Source organism: Lepidochelys kempii, chromosome 10 (genome assembly GCF_965140285.1).
Source record: "Lepidochelys kempii isolate rLepKem1 chromosome 10, rLepKem1.hap1, whole genome shotgun sequence".
Taxonomy (NCBI): domain Eukaryota; kingdom Metazoa; phylum Chordata; order Testudines; family Cheloniidae; genus Lepidochelys; species Lepidochelys kempii.
The window spans coordinates 34,699,211-34,714,759 of record NC_136389.1 but is presented as its reverse complement, the minus strand read 5'-3'; the positions used below and the strand labels follow the sequence as shown (position 1 = coordinate 34,714,759).

The 15,549-nt window shown below is 56.6% G+C and overlaps 2 protein-coding genes across 4 annotated transcripts in view; one reads left to right on the top strand and one right to left on the bottom strand.

Annotated features, from left to right (window-relative positions):
* Window positions 1-3,427, top strand: part of ANKS3 (ankyrin repeat and sterile alpha motif domain containing 3) — a 28,598-nt gene extending 25,171 nt beyond the window's left edge. For all 3 annotated transcript variants that reach the window (XM_073362816.2, XM_073362817.2, XM_073362815.2), the window contains one exon: window positions 17-3,427. The gene's annotated coding sequence lies outside the window, so the exon portion shown is untranslated. The remainder of the gene's footprint in view (window positions 1-16) is intronic.
* Window positions 3,428-5,609: 2,182 nt separating this feature from the next.
* LOC140918433 (glucagon receptor) overlaps window positions 5,610-15,549 on the bottom strand; it is a 41,206-nt gene continuing 31,266 nt past the window's right edge. The window contains exons 8-14 of the mRNA XM_073362814.2: window positions 15,044-15,203; window positions 14,248-14,308; window positions 13,239-13,308; window positions 12,257-12,345; window positions 10,862-11,000; window positions 9,865-9,906; window positions 5,610-8,918 (exon numbers count right to left, since the gene is read on the bottom strand). Coding sequence (XP_073218915.1) covers window positions 8,847-8,918; window positions 9,865-9,906; window positions 10,862-11,000; window positions 12,257-12,345; window positions 13,239-13,308; window positions 14,248-14,308; window positions 15,044-15,203 — 633 coding nt within the window. The 3' untranslated portion in view covers window positions 5,610-8,846. The remainder of the gene's footprint in view (window positions 8,919-9,864; window positions 9,907-10,861; window positions 11,001-12,256; window positions 12,346-13,238; window positions 13,309-14,247; window positions 14,309-15,043; window positions 15,204-15,549) is intronic.

Genomic DNA, 15,549 nt, shown 5'->3' with positions numbered 1-15,549 from the left:
TCCTTCTCCCTTGCAGGAGTTCTGACGTCGGGTGACGGTTCCACCCGGAAGCTGAGTGCCTGGGAGAACGAGCGCAAGGCTGGTCCGCCAACAGGGCTCCTCTGCTGAGAGCGCGGAGGAGGCAGGCGGGCGCCTGGAGAAGGGGGTCAGCCACCTGGGGACGGCGGAGGACGAGGAGTCAAGTGGGCAGGCGGCCTTAGCCGGGCTGATCTCTGGGTTCTGGTTACAGATGGTTTGCTTTCCCTGCCCAAGGGTTAGAATGTTAAGAGCTGAAGCATCGGGGCTAATTGGCCTCTCGCTGCCCGTGGAGACTCTGCCTCAGTTTTGCTTAAGGCTGCCTGATATTTTTACAGAGGCAGCCCTTGTCTGTAGCAGCCAGATTCCCTTATGCCCCTTCCCACCACAACCCCTCGTAACTTGTTCCTTCAGTTTGGTCTCTGCCCGTGGGCCGACCCAGCAAACGTGTGTGATGCAGAGCAAAGGCCAGCACAGTGGTGGCTGGTGGGATGAGATCCTGTGATTTGGAAATGGGAGAGTTGGAGGGGGTCTCCTGCCATTCCATGTGCTGGGCCTCCCCTTTGAGACACGATCAAACAGCCCCAAGCTGCAGCCCTTGTAGGATCTGAGAGATTGAACGTAACCTGCTGTGCAACTCTATCCTATAGGGAGCTCCTACTCCTGGCAGCCTGCAGCGGTTCAGCTGTTAGCTCCTGCCTCCTTGGATGCCGGTATGGGATCACTTGAGTGTCCTGCCATACCCGGCAGGTCCCTCTGTTTGGTTACGGGTGCAGACCCCCTGTCAGAGCTGACTTGGCAGCTGGCCCTAGATCCTTCTCCCAGTCCACGAAATGCCCACATTAACCCCCCAGGGTAGCACATTTCAAAGGCCTTGCTCCTACCAAGTCAGCGTGCTCCCAGAAGCTTCTGCCACAGGCAGCAACTGACCCCTGCTGCTGGTGCAGCACTGACCCCTTTGAATGGGGGATCCAGGAGCCACGTGAGAGGAGGGCATGTGCAGCTCTTGCCTGATGTGAGTTTATACCATCCCCAAGCACTTGTGTGTGAGCTATGTGCTCTGTGCTGCATGCGGGGCTTGGCCCTGTGATTGGTTCTATAAAACCCGCCCCCAGGGTAACACCTGACCATGGGCACCACATCCCTCCCCTCACGTCTGCCCCTGTCTGAAGGCAGTCACAGGAGACCTTAGGCAGGCGTCTAACACCAGGAGCCTGTTCCATGGGGCATCCTCTCCCCTGAGAACCCGTTACCTGGCTCCCTACCCTCAGCCCCTGGCTCCTGTTCTTGTGTCCAAGTCTCTCTCCTTCAGACTTGAGCTTGGGCCCAGTTGGTCCCTCTGCTTGGTGCCTCTGCCGCCATGAATGGGCTTCCTGCCTGCCGTTTCTTGACTCCTGCCTTCCCTTCATGGAGGCTGCTTGTCCCCAAGGCAGCAGGCAGGGCTGCCCTCTTCTCCCTGCACTCTGGGAGAGCAGGAGGGGCCTCCTGTTTTCTCCATAGGATGGGCCTTTGAAGCTGCTGCATGGGAAGGCTCGGAAGAAAGCTCGGCCCAAGGTGGCTCAGGCTGGGCACCTTTGGAAACCCTGGCTTCCGTCTCTTGAGGGGTATGAGAGGCACCCTTCCTCATGGCATCTGTGGGCCTGAGAGACCAAGCATGCTGCCAGGCAGCTGAGTCCTGCTCTCCTCTGGGCCACGGGCAGCCAGGCATTCCGTTCTCCTTGTGCTTCTCCAGCCTCCTTTGCCATCTCTTCCCGCTGGGCCCACAGGAGGTCCCCTGCCGGGCTATTCTTCCCTTCGTTTAGTGGACTGAAGCTTCATCTCCTTCCTTCCCTCAAAGGACCCATATGGTTCAGAAATGTTTCCATGCAGTCCTTAGCCCCCGCATTGGCCCCTCAGCATGAGAACGCTGGGCGTGGGGGTTGTACTCTTAGACACTAGTGCCTTGGGCTCTTGCAGGGTAGCCGGGAGGGGTGTGGGGCACAAGGGGAAGCTGCAGAGGCCTTTTCCCCAGGCAGGCGGGGGAGGTGCTGTGGGTTTACAGCACAAGAATGAGATGGTGAATGGGGCTCTCCAGGGAGCTGAGTAAAAGACACACGCACATACACACTCACTCTCTCTCTCTCTTCCCCTAACCACCACCACCACCACCCCCTCCCCCACGAGTGGCTGCCACAGCCTTAAATGCTGCAGGCCTCGGACACTTCCCTCTTAATTGCCGGGTGCTTTTGATGCCATTATGTGTATGTGGAAATGGATAGTCTTCAGCCTGTGTTCCTGCTCCAGCCCCCGGGAGCTGGAAATGAGAGCTCCAGGAGCACGGGCTGCTGCAGGAGACAGACTGCAGCGTGCACTGGCCCCTCACATACACTGCTCCAGCTCATGGAGATGTCTTGGCCACTGGCTGCTCTGACCTGATGCTGCTGCTGCCCCTGGGAGCTCTCACAGGTAGTGTTCACGTGGCTCAGGGTGCACTGTCCAAGTGACATGATTTTTAATGCTGTGTAGTGATTCAGGGCAGCCTTAGTTCTTGCAGCCCTCTGGACAAAGACCATACCCCTGTGATGGGTCTATGGTGAGCTGGGGAAACTACCTTTCTCTTTGCTGGTAAAGGGGAAAAAGCTGTATTTTATTTTTAGATCTTGACCACAAACCCCAAAGTGCAATATCTGCTGTGACTCCATCCTCGGAGCCAGGATCTCCCCTCTGCTCTGCTGCCCAATGCCAAAGAGACTGGGCCAGGCAAATGAGAGTTAATCTCTGTGCTGGTGGAGCACTGAATTCACTATGCTTTGGTGTCTCCAAATGTTCCTGGCTCATTTCTCAGAGCAGCGAGGAGGGAGGTGAGTTTGCCACAGCAGCATGCTCGGTTGCGTGGCTTTGTTTATACTTCTGTTTTTTCTCTTACATGTGAGACCAGAATTAATGTGCACTGTGTTTGGGGAATAAATCGGTGACTGGATCTGTCTGCACTAGTTTGGTCGGGTCGCCAGTTGCATGTTGAGCAGTGGGCTAGAGCCAGGTGTGAGTAGGGCTCCCTCTACTGTGGCTGTGGGGGAGGGCTTGGCGCATTGCGATTGTCCCTCTAGCGTGCCTAACTCCCGTGCTGGAGCAGTATCTCTATCACCTGCACGGAGAAAGGAATTGCTGGGGAGAGGTGGGAAGGAAGAGGTGGTGGGAAATGCTCACACATGGGGTGTGATTTTCTTCTGCTCACGCTCAGCTTGCATCTAGGAATGGGGTGGGGGTAAAAAAGTAACTTTTAGGGCACCAGTTGAACCTCCCCTAAGCCAGGCTGATCAGGAACCTGCATGACCCTTGGAATAAGTTAGAGCCACCTCAGGGCTGCTCTGCCCTGCACTTGGCTGCCATGGCCCCCTAGGCATCACTGTGTTCATCCACATTCTACACAGAGCAGCATAGAATGGAAAGACTATGGGGCTCTCTAAACATTTGTCATTGAACCCAGACCCCCTTCCACCATAAGCCTGGTCCTTCACATACTTTCATAAGGGAATGCTCTGTACACATGTAAATAGCCTATTGGCTTCACCAGACCTCTCCATTGGAGAGCGGTTACAGGGTCAGGTCTTGGGGTTTGTCTACACAGGGATATTGACTGACTTAGTTGTAGCGAAGTAATTCTGCTATCATTAGGCTGGTTAGCGTCCCTCTGTAGACAAGCTCTTTTGCAGGTGTCTTCATCAGCGTTCAGGGGTGAGAAGAGGCTGTGCAGAAGGCAGTACACATGTCCCCAGCAGCCCACTAGCTCTTACTGTTTTGCAAAGATGGGATTTTTCATTATGACTTGTTAAACAAAGTGCCAATCACTCAGCTTGATCTGTAACCCAGCAGCCAGTACTCAACCTCTGCACTGTCTGTAGGGGCCTCTATGGAGCAGGCAAACAGGGGGCATGGAGCTGTGTTTTATAAGAGGCTGAACTATGCAATAATCTCAGAGACAAGGTGGGGGAAGTAATATCTTTTACTGGACCAGCTTCTGTTGGTGAGACAAACTTTCGAGCCACCCAGAGCTCTTCCTTACTCACCTTGTGTCTCTACTATCCTGGGGCAACATAGCTACGGCATCGCTGCAAACGCTGATCGTATTGTTTGTCACTTGGAATCAAATAGAAATCGCAAACCTTTGCGATTCTTCCCATATACACACAGTTCCAAGGGGCACATCTTTGGCACTTCCTGACATGCTGCGTACTAGCTCTAGGCTGGTTCTGCAGCAGATTTGACAGCAGCATGTGGCGTGCTGGGCTGTGAGATGGGCTGACCCAACAAGGGAACTTCTGGGCTAAATTGTGCTGCCTGCCTCCCTCTCTCAGCCTGATCGCTTGGCCATTCCCCTTAGTCTGTTTGTGCCTTTGGCTACTTCCACTGAATAAGCCTAAACAGCCCCAGCTGTGGGAGGAGAGCTGAGCATGTGGCAAAGTGCATTACAGAGGGGTTAAGGCTGTGTGGGCTTGGCTGCAGTATTGATTGCAGTCTGGAATTTAGGCCCTGAGCCTAGCTAGTGACCCAGGGCCTGCTTCTCATCTCAGAGGGGTCCAAATCCCCTGTCAGACTGTAGTGGCTTTCACAAATCGCTCGCTCCAACCTGTAGCCCATCTGTGCAGAGATGATGCCGGGGAGAGTTGGCTTAAATCATTGTGTCTGGTTTTTAAAGTGGCTTGAACTTAGTCTCTCTCCAGCCACACCAAAGCTTCCTGATCAGCACGTTCAAGCCTATATGCAGGTGTCCTATGCTGTGGACTTGATGGTCGACGCTGCCTGTTCCTCTAGAGTTGGCCAGTACTGTCCATGTGCCACATAGCTTCCTAACTACTTTCCGCCTAGCTGGCAGCAGTGGCGGATTTGGAGTTAGTGGGGCCCTGGGCGCAGCTTCATTTTCAGGTGTCCCCCGCCCTCAGGACCCAGCCAAGAAAAAGAACATTCTCTTATCTTCCCTGTGTTTTTCATTCATTTTTTTCTTCATCCTCCTCCTATATTATAAGTAACAGGAAGTGAATGAAAATAAAGTGATGCACCTGGATTGGGGTGCAGGAGGAAGTTTGGGTGTGGGGTGCAGGCTCTGGGCTGGGGCAGGGCTTGGCGTGCAGCTTACCTTGCGCTGCGTGGCTCCCAAAGCGACTGGAGTTGGAGAATCATTCCATGAACTGCAGTGGACTTTGGCTCAGGCTCAAACAAGAGACAGATTCTGCAGCATTATACTAGCATGGAGGAGAATTTGACCAGCCCCATGGCTCAGTAGGGTGAGAAGCTGCCTGCTCTGAGGGTGTGGGCCAAGCTGAGTGAAATACAAAGCCAAGGAAGAGCTTGTGGTGTTTTGGATTCTCTGCAGGGGGTTATTAGTCACTCCCAGGGTCAGCAGGGTTTGATTTTCACCTGCTGCTCTGGTTAAGGAGTGAACATGGTGCTCTGTGCAGATGGAGGGAAGGTGGGTGCCAGCCAGAGCCACAGGAAGAAGCCAGTCAAACACTTGCCTGCTTGATTCAGGTATTCAATGCCCAGCTCATGCCCTGGAGCTCCTACCCCTTTCCCTCTATGCCCAGGTGGCTTTCTCCCCGCACCCCCACTTAGCCCCCCAAAACAGCAGTGCATATTTCCTTTGCTGAAAAAATAAACGTTTATTTACACGTGAAAAGACAATGTGCAAAACGCTCTGGTGCTCCTTAGCAGCTGACCAGCTACCGAGGGCTCCTGCAGAACTCCCTCCAGCCTCAAAGCCGGGTCCAGCTGAGCCCAGAAACAGCTAGAATGGCTCCTTGCTAGCCTGTAAAATCCCAAGAACAATCCCTCCCACAACTCCCTGGAAGGGCTGCATTATCCAGCCCCTCCACAGAGCACTGCATTGCCTGGGGTACTTAGACACCACTTGCTACCAAGAAGCCATGTTGGCAACTTGCCAGGAGCCTGAGGGGCCACCTGGACATAAATTGCATAAAGTGAGAGATTGGGGCAGCCTGCCTCCTCCCTGGGAGCTGTGGTCTGTTCTGCTGCTGCTGGAGCATTGCCTGGGGGGAGCCGTGGTCCCTACAGCACGCATCCTTCTACTGAAGGTGAGGGCAACTACGGGCAGCATTCTGGCAGCTGCTGGCATCTGCCCCCCTGCCAGGAGGCACGTCCCTGCCCTCAGAGGAGAGGGCTCAGAATCCAAGTGAGGCAGGCGTAGCTCTGGCAGTTGGCAGCTGGTGGGCACGATTCTGCTTTTGTCCACCAGGAGATGGGGAAGTGCAGCCCTGTAAAGGAAGGTCAGTGCGTAAACTGCATGGGCCTGAGGCACGTGGGCAGCAGCGGGCGACACCACTGGCATGATTTACAGCAGAGCCCATGGGGTCTGGGGCTCCCGCCACCTCTAGAGCACCAGTTGCAATCCGCCCCAGACCAGAAGCTGCGCCCAGCGGAGGGCTCTGGAATGATCTAGGAGAAATGCCTTGCTGGTCCCAGCCCACTTCCTCGCACCCCAGGATCCACATCACAGGAAGTAATCATTGGCTTCTTCCCAGCACCTGCAGCAAGGATGCAGAGGACTGGCTGGGCTATGGAGACTACACGCCCATAGTCCAGGGTCAGGAGGCCCCAGGTTGGGGCTGAGCAGCAGACTGGACTCCAGCCCTGTCAATCTGGATTCAGGGGGCCCAGAGAAGAGCATGCTCTGCACTTCCTCCGGGAACGTAGCTGACTGTACTGCCCCAGCCAGGCCATTGCCACCTGGGCTGGAAGCAGAACAGTTTGCAAATCCAACCCCTTGCTTGGCAAGCTCCAGAATCTCCCGCCCTTTCCTATCGCCAGCGGCAGAGTTGCCGAGCACGGAGGATGGGTGAGCCTGCCTGACGGGAGCAGGTTGCCTGTTTAGCTGTACCAGCCTGGGACTTTTCAGTTGCTGCAGCAATGGAAGAAAGAGGGGGGTTAGCACTGGCCAAGGCAGAGAGGAAGGAGTGCCCAGGGGTAGGGCACTAGCCTAGGACTCATGAGCAGGTCTGCTTGCGCCTAACGTTAAAGCTTGACCCAACCCAGCTCGATCACAGCCGACCAGAACCTGACCTGAGAGGGGCGAGGTGTTGTCATGACTGATGCAACCCGACCTCAACGCTCTTATCAGGTTATTAGGGTCTAACGTAGTTGGACCACTCAGTGTTAAGAGGTTGCCTGCCCCTACGCTATACAAGTTACCCGCCTCAAACCCAACACTTGAAGGTGGATGTGGCTCAGGGGACCAGCGTCTACTGGTGAGAGCCAGGTTCAGTGCCCAGCTCTGCCCCTGCCTGACCTTGGGTCACACATGCATCTCTCTAGCCTCAATTGTTCATCTGTGAAAAGTGGGGACAGCACCAGTCCTGGGAGGCAGGGCCATGCTCAGAGGATAAATATATTAAAGAGGTTAAGGTGCCTAGAGGCTATTTTGAGAGGGGTTGGCTAAGACAGTTAGTTCTGGCCAGTTCAGCTGGGCAGGAGGCAGCTCTGAAGAGGAGGGGGAACAGCAGGCTTTTGGGCTAGCTGAGCAGGGCAACGGGAAGGAGAGGAAGGCAGATGATGATGGATCTTTGACTTGGATCTACCATGGGGCTGGGGCAAGAGGGCTGAAAGCCCAGACCCAGTGTGCTGAAGGAGTTGAGTGATGAAAAGAAACCATCTGGGTTTCTGAGCTCCCTCCTCCCCCTGAGGCAGACCTCGCAAGGCTAGACAAGTCAGCTGCGCCGTGTTTCGCCAGCGACTCTGGCTTCCCTGCCACTCAGCTATGAGACATCCGTGCCAGGCAGTCCCAGCCAGCCTGCTGTTCGCGTATGGGCCAGCGACAGGCAGGCAACCTGCCCAAACCCACAATGGGGTTCCCTGGGGCTAAGCATACAGGCCTGTCCCAGCCCTCCAGCTTCTGAAATGTCTCCCCGGCTAACAGCTGGGGAGAGCAGCACCAGAAGAGGGAGCAGAGTGTCCCCGATTTACAGGGTGAGCACTCCACCCCCATGGATCAGATGTGTGAGCCTTCCAGCTCCCCGAGTGGAGGCCTGGATCAGTTCTGACTAAAGGCTTAGCCACAGGCCTAGCTCCACTTGCAGCCACTGTTGTCCACTACCACACAGCAATCACAGCAGCGTCTCATTGCTGCAGTCTGGCCTGTCCTCGGACAGTCCTGACCCCGTCAGACTCCATCCCCATGGGCTGAGGTTTGCGTGTCTCACTCCAGCAGGGGGTCCGGTGACAGCAGTGCTGCTGGGGATGGACGTTCACCGGATGCAGTGCTGCCTGATGAAGGGTGCATCCTGTAGAGGTAAATTTTGGGTGCTGCACCCAAGGGTCAGGTAGCAGAGGATGCGAGCAGGAGTCAGGAGGCTGTTTCCTCACACCCTTGGTGTCCTGTTATGCAGTGCAGCATAAACAGCAGGGCCCTATCTCAGGGCCTTCCATGTCTTCTGAGGGCATCTCCAGAGCCGTGTGTCCCTCGCCCCATCGGAGCCTCAGGAGCGGCTGTTCTGCAGCAGGGCAGGCCTGCAGGATCCCAGCTTCTGCTCCACAGCTCAGGGAGTGCTTGCACCAGCACCCGCGGTTCCCCGATGCGCCTATGTTTGGGAAACAGGTGCTTTACCCTGCTGCAGCTCCAGCTGGGCCCATTGTTCTCCATCCCTGGACTGGCCCTCCACGGCATCTGGTGCACAGACAATCCCCAAGGCCCTCATCTGCAGAGATGCAGTACAAGGTACATCCCCTCCGTGGCTCGGGAGCATGGCAGGCCTCTTGGCCTACTCCCCCAGCCATCAAGCTGGGGGCAGCCCTTCTCCTGTGGCTTTCCCAGGCAGGTTGCCAACGGCAGGGCAGTATAGTCATCACTGTGCGCAGCAGAGCGCTGGATGGTCAAGCTTCCAGAGCTGCCATTTCTTCTTCATTTCTGACTTCACCTAGGAGGGAGGAAAGGAGCTTGTGAGACACTCTTCTCCTTCACAGCCTCTTGGGAGGTTCACAGCTGCTGCTCCAGGCCTGCATAGGGTTTAAGTTCCATTAGTCCCAGAGGCGCGGGCTGAACTCAGCACAGGTACAAGGCCCTGGCTTCAGTGGAGTTGCTGCAAGGAGGGATTTGGCCCATGCAATAGGAAGAGGCAGGTCCTGCCCCAAAGGACTGAAAAACAGCATTGCTGTGTTCCTATGTGAGCCCCGGGGCATGCTGGCCCACGAGCAATGTGGCCACAGGGGATGGGAAGGCCAGTTCTGCAGCATGGCCTAGGGCTGCCTTCTTGCTTAGCACAGAAATGCAACTTACAGATCTGAGCTGCTGGGTGCTCTGATTGAGACAGAGCATTGCATTCTGGGAGCTGTGGGTGAGGCCTCCCCTTTGAATTAAGCATGGGTGTGGCAGCAAAGAGATACAGATCTCTGGACTCCTGACTCGGTGGTCCTGGACTGCAAACAGGTTGGGAGTACGGGTTGCCAACCCTCCAGGATTGTCCTGGAGTCTTCAGGAATTAAACATTAATCTTTAATTAATTACATGTCATGAGATGAAACCTCCAGGAACACATCCAACGAACATTGGCAACCCTAATTGGGAGCCATGCTATGAGGCAGCCCCTACCCAAGCTAGGGTGGATGCATCCAATAAAATCTGTTTGTTTTTTAGCTTGACAGGTTCTTAGTAGAATCAAAGGCTCCTAACCACCCAGGCTATCCAGTGGTACATGGTCTCTGAGTTCAGGACACAGCAAATCAGCAGTAGCTTGGCAGGAGAGTAATGGAGAGAAGACCCAGGGTTGGGCTACAGAGCACAGCTCAGGTTAGAGCCCCGACTGCAGGTGTTTGCAGGGCCAGAGAGCAACCCCCCTGCAGGGAGCAGGACAAAGGGGCACCTACCTCTTTATTGGCAAAGCAGTACAACACAGCAACCAGGAAACCCTGGGGAGAAAGCACAGGGGTGAGCCAGGCAGCACAGCGACCCTCCTCCCCATTGAGAAGACAGCCTGGCTTTGCCAGGCCCTGGCAGCTGCTCTTCAGTGCATCCTACAGAACCAGTTCGGGATGCAGTACGCCCAGCTACCCCAACTGGCTTCAGCTGGAGGGGAAAACCCACCCACACCGTGACACAGCAGCAACCCGTCCCGACGTGCTTACCTAAGTCACCATCCCCCCAGCAGGTCATGGTGCAGCGTTACAACAGGACAGGGAGAGTACGGTTCCCGAGGGGCAGCCCTCAGCCCATGGGTGCATTCCTCAGGGACAGGCCCCTGGCCTGTGCCTGCCATGGCCACGCACTGCCCAAACAGGGGGCTCTCCCTCCAGCGCATGCGGATGTCATCGCCAGCCCAGCATGCGGGCACGTACACCTCTCTAACAGCGGGCAGGGACAGGCCTGCTATTTCCAGGCTGCTCCAAGCGATGGGATGAGGCGGGTAGAGCCCAGGAGCGCCAGGCCAGCCACACAGGGCTGTTACATACACGCTGAAAGGGGTGGGCCGAGCAGACACAGTCGGAGGTGACTGGAGTGTGGCACAGCACGACACTTCAGGTGCCAGACACCGATTCGCACCTTGCAGCTGCTGGGACAGCTTTGCAGGGGCCATCAGTGCAGGGCACAGCCCAGCCTGTCTCCAGCCCAAGGAAGGCATGTGACTGTGTGGGCCCTGAGGCTCCTGAGCAGCAGCCCAGCTCGACGCCCCATTGCTCCCCAACACCAACAGAGGAGCCAGGAGAGGGGCTGCAGCTTGGCGAGCAGGGCTGATGGGCTAATGTGGCCAGACTGGAGGGGAAAGGGCCATGCTTCCCCCGGGTGATGGTGGCACAAGGAGGGGAAGAGGGGGACAGGCTCTCTGCTCCTGCCTGAGGTGGAGATGCTGCAGCACTCCCGGCTCACCTGAAAAGAGTTGAGGAAGAGCGTGAAGAAGACTTTGATGTAGCGCAGGATGCCCGTGGTCTGCTCGTCCGTGGCAAAGATGAAGACCACCTCGTGGATCCCAAAGAGGGGGATGAGGGTCAGCGTGGCCTTGGCCAGCCTGAAAGAGGACGAGATCCCCCTCCCAGAGTTCATACGGAAGGGCCGGGGGGCCCTATGTTCAGAGGGGCAGGAAAGCGGGGGTGACATGTGAGAAAAAATACGGAAATGTCTTTGCTGAGGGCTGGAGGAGATAGATGGAGTGTTAGTCCCAGCCTGGCCTAAGGGTCTGGCGTCTCACATTGGGGTAATCGCTGCCTGGGAGTGCAGAGGATTCACGAGCTATTAGCTGTGTGGTGCTTTGGAGCTGGGAAGCGGAGAGTCAGCTATTGGCGAGCAGGATGCTGCTCTGGGAGCAGAGCGGGAGGAGCTGGGAGGCTTCGCTCGGGGGGACTGCCCTGTGTGAAACGGGAGGCGATGTCCTTCCAGCCCCTAGAGGGGCCAGTGAACCCACCCACTCAAACATCATCATTGCCCCTGCCTGCAACCACTCCTGCCCAAGAGGGCAACAGGTCCCAGCATGCTGTGCGGTCAGGCTGCTCAGCTGAGCTGGAGCATGTCATGCTGGGATCGGTGCTCAGCATGGGCAATGGTGGCCACAGTGTGCTCCATTTGGTACCAATGATGGAGGAACCACGGGCCGCATCCCCACGTTGTAACGAGACCCTCAAGCCAGACAAGTGGGCAGTACAGCTTTGGCATCCTAGCCTGTAGGCATATATGGGGGGAGGGAGTGTTCAGGGGCCTGTGATACACAGGTCAGACTTGATCTGTTGTGCACACACACACAGACATACACCCTGTGCTAACAGCCACTTGCTAGCGCAACCTGCTGTAATGGCTGACAAAATCTCAGTCTTATTTGCATGACAGTGGGTTGTGTGGCCAGACCTCCAAGGGCATGCTTACAGTGCAGCATGCATGCAGTGTGAACCCAGGCTCGGACGCTGATTTGAGCCCAACCCCCCCTATGGTCCACACACAAATCTGTCCAACTCAGCCAGCAAGCACTCAAGCCCTGGGTCCCACCCAGGGGATGGGTCCGAGCCTGCATCCCACTGGACTGGGATCCAAGCCCTAGCATTTTGCAATGTGGCTCAGGCGGTCTGTGTAGTGCGGGATGGAGGCTCTAGCGAGACCCAGGTCCAGGCTTACAATGCAATGTGGACACACGCGCAGGCTTGGACACACCAAGTCCACGGGCCTGGGTCCCACCGACCTGGGTTTACAATGCCGGGGAGCTAGATCCAGAACAGCCGGCGCAACAGGCACCCATTGGGAAGTCATCCCCAGCAGGTGCACACACAGACAGCTCACCGCAGCTTGTAGTCCGCATAGCCTTTCTGGCTGGCACGCAGCTTGGCCAGGATCACCTTGAGAATCCTCATGAAGATCAGCAGATTGATCTGTGGGGGTAGAATGCGGAGGGTTACTTCTGTATTCATCCAGGGGGCTCTGCATATTGTCTGGGCCAGCCCTGGGGGGTGCGTAGGCTGAACACACACACACACACCCTTTATCCTTCCTGGGCTCCCCAGGTCACTCTGACAGTGACGGCCTCTGAGAGCGGGGGCAGCTGAACATGAAGGGAAGCGGGTCACACTCAGCACCTCTGGAGGAACAAGGGGGAGGGACATGCAGGGGGTAACGGTGATGGCAAGCATATCTGTGGGGCAGGGAGCAGCACGAACATCCCTAGAGACTCAACAGCGAGCCCATTGGCAGGCCTGGGGAGCCACCTGGCCCCCACTAGACTCGCATAGCCCTCTCCCAGCATGCACTGGGCTCAACAGATCATGTGGGATGGCATCTCTGGGGGCCTGATTCTGCTTGCCCCGACATCCAGGTCAGGAATCTGGAGGGGCCAGGGCCAGGGCCCCACATACGGGTGTTTCTCTTTTCATCAGAGGGGTTCACTCGGGTTAGTTACTTGGCAGGGACAAGTCTCCTTTCTTTGTCACCCCCTAGTGGTTAGACAAGTGGACTGCAAGCCAAGTGTAGGTGCTTGCTCCTGACTGGCTGAGTGCTCCCCAGTGCCTCACTTTCCTCAGCTCTTCAGTGGGACAATGATGCTGAGCTCCCTCCCAGGGCAGGCTCGTGGGGAAGTCACTAGGGAAGGGTGCATTGCTGTGGATTAGGGATGGTGTTTTCTACAGCAGGAGCTGCTGGTATCGTTGGGCCATGTTCAACCTCTGAGCTGAGCCAGACTGTCAGTGACTGCAGGAGACTGATTGCTGTCATCTTAGAGACACCATGCCTCATATGTAACCCCCCATCACAGGCCTCTGAGATCACCTACCAGGGACGCCAGCAGGATGGGGATCCTGATGATCCACCAGTAGGCCATGTTCTCATTCAGAGCCCAGCACCTGCAGCACGAGAGAGGCATGCAGTTAAACATCGGGAAGCCAGCAGGCAGGAGAGCTGTGCTTTATCCACGCTGGGGTGCACAGCCAGAGCGGGGCCAGGTGAAAGCACTGGCACTGGATCACTGGGACATCCCGGTGGACCAGGAATGACTATCACCAGCTGTGCCAGCCTGCCCATTTTCTAGGAGTTGGAATCCTTTCCCATCCCACCCACCCGCGGAGCTAACCTGCAGGGGCCAGGGCAGGGACTGCAGGAACCTGGTGGGCTGTGGGCTAGTGAAAGACAATCTCTTTCCCTGCCCCACACCCTGGAGGAGGGTGCCTCTGACCGGACGCATCAGAAGCTTGGAAGGTCAGGCCTGTATTTCCCTGACAGCTGGAGCTCACTACCCCCAGGAGTCAGCCCACAAGTCCCACTGGCCAGGCTGGGGATGGGCTCCTTTTCATGTCTCCTCCTGATGGTTGGGCTATTGAGGCTGAGAGCTTAACCCCAATAGCTCCATGGCTTGGCAGATGGAGCTGTTCACTCCCAGGCACTGTTCCAGGGGCCCAGGTCACCAGTGACCAGCCCCGTTTGGTGGCTTGTGGGAAATCAGGTGGGTGGGTCTTTGCTCTGCTCCCACTATGCAGAGACCGTCCCAGAAAGCACCTCCAAGCACAGCACTCATGACCAGCCCTGCCCCACCAGGGAGGCCAAGCACTGACCAAGCCCTGGAGGCTGAGCTCTTCCCTCACCCCTAGGGGAGTCAAACCAGGACCGAGGTGGGCCATGGCAGTGGAGGAATCAGATGCCCCGCTCCCCAGCAGTCAATGCACGTTCGTTTCAGTGGAAGAGCTCTCCCTGCCTTTCCCATGGCTGCTCCCTACTAGAACCCAGGCGGCATGAAGCATGGAGCTTTGGCTTGCTGGGGAAGCAGAGCGAGGAGCGTCTGCACTTACTCTGCATTCTCCTTCAGGTATTTGGCCACCAGCCACGGCACCACGAACACCACGGGGGTTCCTGCAAGTCACACAGCAAACCCTGTGAAGACCAAGCACCTGCCTGAACTGAGATGGCAGCTCCCACAAACCGAAGGGGGGGTCCTACCCTCTCTCCCCGCCCAGATCCACACAGGGACCTGCCCCTGCCCTCCACGGGATTCTTATCCCTGAGGGACTGAGGATAGGCCACGACCCCAATCCTCCACTTTCCCCACCTAGCGAGGATTTCCTGTGACATGCATGCACCACTAGGGGGCACCACTCATCCATGTCACTAAGTTATTAACCCTCCTGGTGAGGCGCTATCAGCTGTGAGCAGTGATCCTGCTTTAGGGGCGTGAGCTGCTGTCTGATGGGCACGTAGAACTGAATGAAAACCACTTGGGTGTCAGTCCATTGCCAAGTCACCCAGGTGGGGAACCTGGTGGCTACTTGCCCACTTGGCCGAGTCTCTGCCCTCTTGAAGCGCCCCACATCCCCCTGTGCTCCCCGATACATCCTCTGTAATTCTAGTACTCACTTTGGCAAACACCATACACATGTATCCCCAGACCCATGCCCGCCCGCACATGCTACCTGACCACACCACAGGCCCACACCCATTTCACTCACCCATGCCACATGCATCCCCACACTGCCTACCCACACCTCATGCCCACACCCTCACCACGCTGCCTCCTCATGTGCACACCCCCCACACACACACATGCACGCCCAGGCCACCATTCACACTCACTCCCATCTTCCTTCTCACCCCAGCCTAGGTACAGGTAGAGCGTGTAGTAGTTCTTCTCGGAAAACACCGCTCCAATCAGGAGCTTGTACAGGTAGACAGCTTCCACCAGAAACCAGTAGTGATTGGCTAGAATGCAGTATTGCATCACGACTTGAGCCACCCGGCAGCCAACTGCAGCCTGCGGAGAGGCGCCCCAGAGAGAGAGAGATAAAGTAACTGTGCAGGAAGAGGAGACTAGGATGCTCTGAGCTGGGGACCTGGGGCTACAAATGCAGCCAGTTGGAATATGCTTAGAGCACTGTCCATTCCCACCCGGGAGTCTCCATTAACCAGCACACTCTGTGCCCACCATGACACCAGGCACGGCCCGCCGCTGGGCAGACTAACATGGATGTGACCAGGAGTGGCAGGGAGAGCCAGGCTACATCACCCCACCAGAGGGCATTCTCCCCTGCTGCTCTGTTGTGGTGATCCTGTTCACATTCAGGGCTTCATCTCCCAGAGCAAAGTGCCCAACTCTCATC